The 8,336-nt window shown below is 34.7% G+C and overlaps 2 protein-coding genes across 2 annotated transcripts; both read left to right on the forward strand.

Moving 5' to 3' along the window:
- The first annotated feature begins 3,362 nt into the window (after nucleotides 1–3,362).
- Nucleotides 3,363–4,331, forward strand: LOC134496360 (olfactory receptor 5J3-like). Its single transcript, XM_063302092.1, has one exon. It carries the CDS (start codon nucleotides 3,363–3,365, stop codon nucleotides 4,329–4,331), a length of 969 nt encoding a protein of 322 aa, XP_063158162.1.
- Nucleotides 4,332–7,105: 2,774 nt separating this feature from the next.
- Nucleotides 7,106–8,080, forward strand: LOC134496361 (olfactory receptor 10A3-like). Its single transcript, XM_063302093.1, has one exon. The coding sequence runs from the start codon at nucleotides 7,106–7,108 to the stop codon at nucleotides 8,078–8,080; it is 975 nt and encodes a 324-aa protein (XP_063158163.1).
- The last annotated feature ends 256 nt before the right edge of the window (nucleotides 8,081–8,336 follow it).

Genomic DNA, 8,336 nt, shown 5'->3' on the forward strand with positions numbered 1-8,336 from the left:
TCATTGTATTTGATAATTGTTCAAAAGTTGTTTTGTTTTTATATTCCATACTACTGACCTATTTAGCTGTGATTATATATTTAAGTATTTTGTTTTATTGTTCTATCTGCCTGAAACATACTTCTGGATATAAAGTTGGTACAGAATTAGTGATCAAAGTCTGTTCCTTCCTTTGGACTGTAAGCAGAGGATAATCTTTAGAAACTAACAAGATTGTCCTTTCTGAAATAGAGAAAAAGTCAGATGGTCATTTTTAAATTGCTTTGGGACCATAAACAGTGTGGTGTGGAAATCCCCTACTCATGCCAGGACATAATGTTTTCATCCAGTGGTCTCTAATATACATCAACTCATTCCCAATATTCAAGAAGACAGACACATTCATCAATAGACACAGGGATGTTAAAATAGGCGAAACTACTTCTAACCATACTCCTTCATGCTGGCTTTTCAAAATAAGAAGTGCTGATGTAGTTAATAGGATATACCCAGAAATTGTAGAAAAGAAAAAAAAAAAAGAAATCTGTATTATTTCACAAAGATTAAAAGAATACTGCAAATTACAGCATCATTTAATAAGGAGGGGATTTCAAAATTCATGACGCCATGAACCACCATCATTTCAAAGAAGCTTGAACTTATTCACCAATAGATATCACCAATTCAGAATCTATTCTAAATATTTAGAATTTCAACAAAGTAAAATTGAAACCATTGAGAAATATAATGGTTTTGTAATAAATCAATGGCAGAAAATAGATTCTATTTGAAGAATTTATTTTGGGATAAAGACATTTCTTGATAACAAAAAGTTAAAGAAAAAAAATCCTGGTTGCCTTACTAAGGAAGAATAGCTTTGTATCTCTCTTTTTGTATACATGGGGAAAATATAAATGTTTAGTTATATATATATTTTCCTTTGTTTACCCCCCCCCCCCCAATAATATTGCTGATATGGTAAGCAGTTAAATAATTAAAAATAATTTTAAAGCAATTATTTAAGAGTCATCAGTCACAGTCTTAAAGTGGCTGTCTCTGCCTCTGCTTAGAATGATGTTTGGAACAGAGTTTGTATCTGGAGTTCCACAAAACTAAATGGGGAAGCAAACAGATCAATTGTGATTATCTGTCTGAATGAACTTCTGCAAATTCTCAAGATGTATTACCTGAAAAAGATTTCAGCTACTTTTCCAAAGTAATAAACTGTGAACAAGACAGAAATCCTAAGGGGAAATAATGTAAAAATCTCCTTTGAATTGAAGAGATTGGTTGCATTTTACAGCTTCTTCAGAAAGCCAGAAGATTACTATCAAATCTCCCTGGATTACCCATTTGAAGTGCTAAGGGATACCTATTTTTCTACTGGGGAATGTTTCAATGTGTACCAAGTGCCATTTTTTTCTGAATAATGTAGAGATATAGCATTAGTGAGGGTTAGGACATCTATGACTCTCACACTCACTCGAGCCAGGTACGTTCTACCCTCAGACATGTCAAGATTATTTTTTTTTTGAAATTAGAACATAAAGACATCAAATTAACTCATATATATCTTATTAGTGATAGTTTGATTTGTATAAATTTTTGTTTACTATGATTTATACACTCAGTGTTTCTTACCAGTTTATATTGTGACTCAGTACCAAGTATTTATTCTAACTTTACTTCTTTAAAGGTCAAAATTGCGAGAAACAAGTACAACAAAAAGCCTATAATCTAGACTTCACTCATTTCCAAACTATTTTCATATTAATATTGTTTAGATTCTGATTCTCAATAATAAAAAAAAAAGTGTTGAGCTGACTATTAAGAAATACGTTGTGTTACCATTTAGTGAGTATAGCTGTCCTGCATGTCTGGGACTTTTTGGAAGATGATCTTGAAATCTGGTTTACTGCATGGGCTTGCCTTTCTTGGCAAATGATATTTGCCCAAAGATGCTAGTTAGAAGAAAAAGGACTGTAATTATTAATGGTGAAGATCAATAATGTTATTTTAATAAAGTCATTGTTCATGAATTAAGATGAAAGAAATTGACAGTGGATAATCTCAGTAGCAATTAATTGTAACAACTGCTATATTTTATATAAAGTAATACTGTATTCTTTTGCACAAAGACCAAGAGTAAGCAGAGCAAGATATAATGTAGATACCTTTTTCTGCATGTATGTACAAATACCATCTCTTCAATATATAATTCATTCAATTTATTCAGCAAGTAAGATAAAAGAAAATATATATATCCACATATCCACTAGCAAAAATGTTGAAAAGTCACAGACATGCAGGACAGCTATACTCACTAAATGCTAACACAATGTATTTCTTAACAGTCAGCTCAACACTTTTTTTTTTTTTATCGAGAATCAGAATCTAGACAATTTTAATATGAAAATAGTTTGGAAATGAGTGAAGTCTAAATTATAGACTTTTTGCTGTGCTTGAAATCCTATATATATAAAAGTAAGATGAAATTTATAATTAATTAACCAAATCTAATATAAGGCGTGATCACAAATCAGAATACATTCCTAGTTAGCTAAACTAGCTAAACCATTTTTCCCTTACAATGATGGCAATCAAACAAAATTTGACCAATTCAAGGATATGTTTATATGAATATCAACTAGCAAAAAGGTTGAATTCTCATTACTTGATCTTCCAGCATGATTAGTCAGCAGAAGCTTTAAGTGAATTCATGGTTATAATAAAATGGGCACTGCCGGAAAACATGAAGAATATCACTCCCAGGATACAGAAAATATTATTCAGTATCATCTTTCCTCTGGTTAGTTCTTTGATAGAATCTTTTATGTTTATTCTAATGTTAAACCTACTGTTTCTGTTGATGTACACTTTATGCATTAGAAAGTGGAAATATGGATGTGAAAGGTTCCTAGACAAACAATGCAGTGATCTTAAGGATGTTATTCCATATCTTTTTTAGCATCATCATTGTCACTGAAAATTGCACAAAACTAAATCCCTATCTTTGCTGTACTTTTTATTTGGTGGGGGGGTTATAGCAGTGTTAAATGTTAGAACCCACTTGTATTTCTCTGTTCGTTGTAATTCTCAATTCTCCAGGTCTTCTGATATTCACAGAAAAAGGTGGGAGAACTCTGAAGCAGAAGGACCCTTCTGAGGTCAAACATTGGAATGATTCCATTCATCAGCTGAGAATCTCATAGGCAGCTGGAGAGTTCTAGTGGTTCATGGCAGATATCTTTGATTTTACCCACACTACAGGCTACTTTCTGGAAAGGGGCATTCAGGAATTATGACCTATCCAGTAGAAAACTGAGACTCACAATTTTCTAATTATATTGTACTTTTGAATGTGATGTATTGAACTAAAAACAATGCTCGATGCAGAGAAAGGAAACCAATCAGACATCACAGAATTCATCCTCTTGGGGTTGGGGAATTTTGCCCAGCTGCAGCCTCTGCTTTTCTTCCTTTTCCTGTTGATTTATCTTGTGACAATAACTGGGAACCTCTTTATAATTGTGCTAGTTGTGGCTGACCCATGTCTTCACACCCCCATGTACTTTTTCCTGGGGAATTTGTCCTGCCTGGAGACATGCTATACTTCAAGTATCTTGCCAAAAATGTTGACCAATTTATTAACTGGAAACACAACTATTACTGTGAGTGAGTGTCTAGCCCAATATTATTTCTTTGGCTCTTTTGCAACTGCAGAAACATATCTCCTTGCAGCAATGTCTTACGACCGCTACCTGGCTATATGTAGACCTTTCCTTTATACTTCCATTATGAGCAAGAAACTGTGTGTTCATCTTATGGCTGGAGCATGGCTGAATGGGTTAATAGCTAATGGCATCACTGTGTTCCTGCTTACTCAGCTATCCTTTTGTGGCCCCAATGTCATTGACCATTACTTTTGTGACCTGACTCCACTGGAAAGACTATCCTGTACTGACACAAGCTTGCTTGAACTCGTTGTCTTCCTCCTTTCCTTCATTGACGCTGTCACTCCATTTATTCTGACTTTCACATCTTACATATATATCATCATTGCCATCATAAAAATCAAATCCAGCATTGGAAGGCAAAAGGCTTTCTCAAACTGCTCCTCTCACCTTATGATGGTTTGTCTTTTTTATGGCACCATTATCATTGTCTATTTATTGCCAGACACTCTGACTCTGAGACACCTCAATAAACTCTTCTCCCTCTTTTACACAATTCTGACTCCCTTGGCCAATCCTGTCATCTATTCTTTAAGAAACAAAGAAGTTCACAAAGCCTTAAGACGGGTTCACAAGAAATTGAGAATTTTGGGAAGAACATATTTGTTTTGTTTATGAAGATAATATCTGAAAAAGAACTGCTAAACCAGATACTCTTTTTTGCAGCCAGAGCTCCTAATACAATTTTGACTATTTTTCCATTCCTGCAGGACTGCAGGGCTGTGGCTGGTGATAAAGCAACATTATTGGAGTGGATTAACCTATATAGATAATCTTGATATTTTTAATAAGTATTTTGCAAGGTTTACAGGGCCATATACCTGCCTTAAGCTTAACATTGCAAATTTTCCATTTATTCCTGCAGCAAAGTCTGAAAAACAGAGAGCAGTAAATTAGCTATTTGGCTTGTCAGTTAATCATCACAGAGCATTGCTTTTAGTAATTCCTTTTCTGCCTCTAAAATCTTTCTTGGGAGGGGGAAAACACAGATAATTTATTTCCTACTTTGTTGCGATCTTTGTCCCTTGTGGAAACGATCACTCCAGAAAATAACAGTTCATATATAACAATTGCATAGATTTATTGCATAAAATTTTAATACAGTTGCCCCTTTATTGCTGTTCTCAGTTCCAGCAGAAATGGATATATTTCACTGATTAAAATGACTTCCTGTCTAATGGAAACAGAGAGGTTACATAAATTAGTACCCAGTTAGCTAGTTCCTCAAAATTATCTTATTACTCTTTGCTTCCAGTAAGAGTTCCCAGTGTGGACAAAATAATGAGAGAATTAGTATGTGAAAAGGAGAAAAGGTCAGTTTGGAGCCTGCCATGTACCTTTTAGACACTGTGGAGTGCCAAGGGGGCTATTGGATAAATGATCCTCAGGTATGATGCCCAACTTGGCATAATCATGTGAAGAAGCCCTCATTCATTTATTTGCTAACAACCAGAAAGGCAGGTAGAGAGTTGTGATGGTTCACTTAGGATGACATTTTGATTTCAAGGTACAGGCCACTTTTTGAAGCAGAGATTGGGATTATAACGATCCAGCTAAGAATTCAGATTCATGGCTTTCTGTTTATATCCTACTTTTTATGACATTTGGTAACTGAAAAATGCTGGATTTTATTTTCTCACTGAGGGAAATGCAAGGTTGACAGTTCTTGCCTTTTCCTTGGGATAGTTGAGTAATAAACAAACCAGTTGACTGTATCTTAACAACAGATGGTATAGATTAGTTTTATTAAATGCACACAAATGAGACTCTGTGGACTCTATGAATTGCCTGAACAATTTTGCAAATGGGTCAACCAGTTTTCAGAATTAGTAAGCATTAAACAACAAACCACTTCTGAAAAAAATCTTGCCAAGAAAACTGCAGGGATTTGTCCAGGCAGCCTCCAAGAATCAGACATGATTGAATGAATTAAAAAACCACCACCAACAAGCAATTCCAAGGAGGAAGAATTAACATGGGGATCTCCTTTTGGATTTGTAAGCAAGTTTCATCAGAAAACCAGAAAATCAGCAACAGATCTCCCAGGATTAATTATTACAATGTTTTTGAAAAACTGTTTTAGAAACAGAAGTGCCTTATAGCAAAAAAAATCATGCAGCAGGTTGCAGATTCTCCAGTAGTAATTTGGAGATAAAATAGTATTGAATCCTTGGGAAATGTAGGAATATGCCAGTCATTTGATGAAAATAAATTCCAATTTCAAACATAGTTATATATCTTCTGGAAGGAAGATGCCCTCCTCCATGACATTCTTTCTCATTAAAATCTTGGATGGCTTCATGGGTTGCACTTATCCATTATGTTCTTTCATTTCAGCTTGATCTGCGAAGTCAACCTTTGTGATTTCTAAATCATGTTTTATTGCTTGCCTCTATGTGTGAGCCCAGAAACTGTAATTTATTCAACAAATGATCAACAGGGTACAATTTACATGTTTTTGAAGATGGAGTAGAAAATTTAATAAAAGATACTTCTGTGAGTACTTGCCAACTTTTTATATAAGTAGTGAGAAAAATATGTAAGAATCTAGTAACTCTAATTTGAATGTTTTTTAAATAAACTAATGTTATATATTAATTTATGGGATATAAAATACATTGAAGGAGAAGAATAGATCAATTCTGCCACATTTTCCTGATTTCACATGAACTGTAATTATGCTGTACTCCCTTTGTACTTATATATCAAAGGCATATAATTGCAATGTGTTTGGTGTATCAGTCAGAATGACAATATCTATTGTGGAATGCTATAAACTTGTTAGGATTAAACCCAGTGTCACATTTTCCTGAGTGCTTCCCTTGGTCAACAGTTGTATTTTTTCATTGATTCCAAGACTACCTTTATTTGGAGTGCAGTTTATTAGAAAAAGTGGAATAGCCTAAGTTGTGCAGAGACAACAGGATGTTCAACCATTGTCACTTTGTATGTAGGTAACATAAAAATTCTCATTAAGAAATTCACATGGCTTTTAAGGAAAGGGATCCCAGTGTTGTAGAATTACTTATTTCACCTTGAGTACAGTTTAGAAATCTATGGAGGATTGCTAGGAGGTAGGTTTGGGAGGAGAAAGAGACATGAAAATGCTTGATCCCTCAAACTATTCTGCACTATTTGCATACTTTTTGTGTGTCTCCTCTCTTTCCAAAGAGACATGAGGAAAAAAAAAAGGTTATTTTGCTATTCACACCCACAACATTCCAACCACAGATAAGATCCTGCAATCTGAATGAAATGAGGGTGAATAAAAGCTGCCAACCTTCTCAGGATGTTATTAAAATTTCAAGAAATTAAAAGGAAAATAATGTTTCTTAACTCTGTCTTTGAACCAGTCTGCTTCTTGGTATATATTCTATATTGACATTTGATGAATGGAAGAAATTTTGGATATAAAAAAAGAAAATCAGACAAGCATCAGAGAATTCAACCTTCTGGGATTTGGGAATCTCCATGAGCTGCAGCCTCTCCTTTTCTGGATCTTCTTGGTGATTTATCTGATCACAATAACTGGAAACCTCCTCATCTTTCTGCTTGTTGTGGCTGATCCACAGCTTCACACTCCAATGTACTTCTTCCTGGCAAATTTGTCTTTTCTGGATACTTGCTATAGCTCTACATTGCTGCCTAAAATGTTGGTCAACTTGCTGAGTGTTGAGAAAACAATTACTGTGAGTGGATGCCTAGCCCAATATCATTTCTTTTGCCTCTGTGGCACTACAGAAGCATATCTTTTGGCTGCAATGTCTTATGACCGCTATTCGGCAATTTGTAGACCTCTGTTCTATCCTTCTATTATGAATAAGAACTTTTGTTCCCAGCTTGTAGCTGGGACTTGGATAAGTAGTTTGGTATTTAATGCTGTTCTGGTGGCTCTCGTAGCTCAGTTATATTTCTGTGGGCCAAATGTCATAGACCATTACTTTTGTGACTTCCATCCACTGGTAGAACAATCTTGTAGTGACACAAGTCTCTTTGAACTCTTTGCTTTTTGCATGACCATCATTTTCACAATTCCTCCATTTCTATTGATCCTCATCTCTTACATTTGCATCATGGACACCATCATTAAAATCAAATCCACCATTGGAAGGCAAAAAGCCTTCTCAACTTGCTCTTCTCATCTCTTAGTAGTTTGCCTCTTTTATGGCACATCATTCATTGCCTATGCATTGCCAGATATGCCCTCTCTAAGACACCTCAAAAAAATCTTCTCTGTTTTCTATACCATTGTTACTCCTTTGCTCAACCCCCTTATCTATACTTTAAGAAACAAAGATGTTCACAAAGCACTTAGAAGACTTGGTGAGAAAAGGACAATTTTGGGCATGAGTCACCTGAAACTGTAATTTCTTTTCAGTTCATTAGATAGTCATAGTTAATTTGTTTAATGGTATCAGCCAAGGATTCAGAGTGAGATCATAATCAATACAAAGTTTAATAACTTTTCTTCATGAAGAAAAAAAATAGAAGTAGAATCAATATCCTACTGAGCCTTCCTCTTCTTTGGTTATTTCTGAGCTCATTCTGCCTTTCCTTGTTGGGTATCAGTGGTTTTTTTTTTTTTCTTTTAACATAGGCACCTGATGTGAAAAGGTGTTATTT

This window comes from Candoia aspera, chromosome 4 (genome assembly GCF_035149785.1).
Source record: "Candoia aspera isolate rCanAsp1 chromosome 4, rCanAsp1.hap2, whole genome shotgun sequence".
In the NCBI taxonomy this organism is placed as follows: Eukaryota; Metazoa; Chordata; class Lepidosauria; order Squamata; family Boidae; genus Candoia; species Candoia aspera.

What these genes read in the sequence shown, in the direction of transcription:
- LOC134496360 (XM_063302092.1), top strand. Translation starts at nt 3,363, where the DNA reads ATGCTCGATGCAGAGAAAGGAAACCAATCAGACATCACAGAATTCATC.
- LOC134496361 (XM_063302093.1), top strand. Translation starts at nt 7,106, where the DNA reads ATGGAAGAAATTTTGGATATAAAAAAAGAAAATCAGACAAGCATCAGA.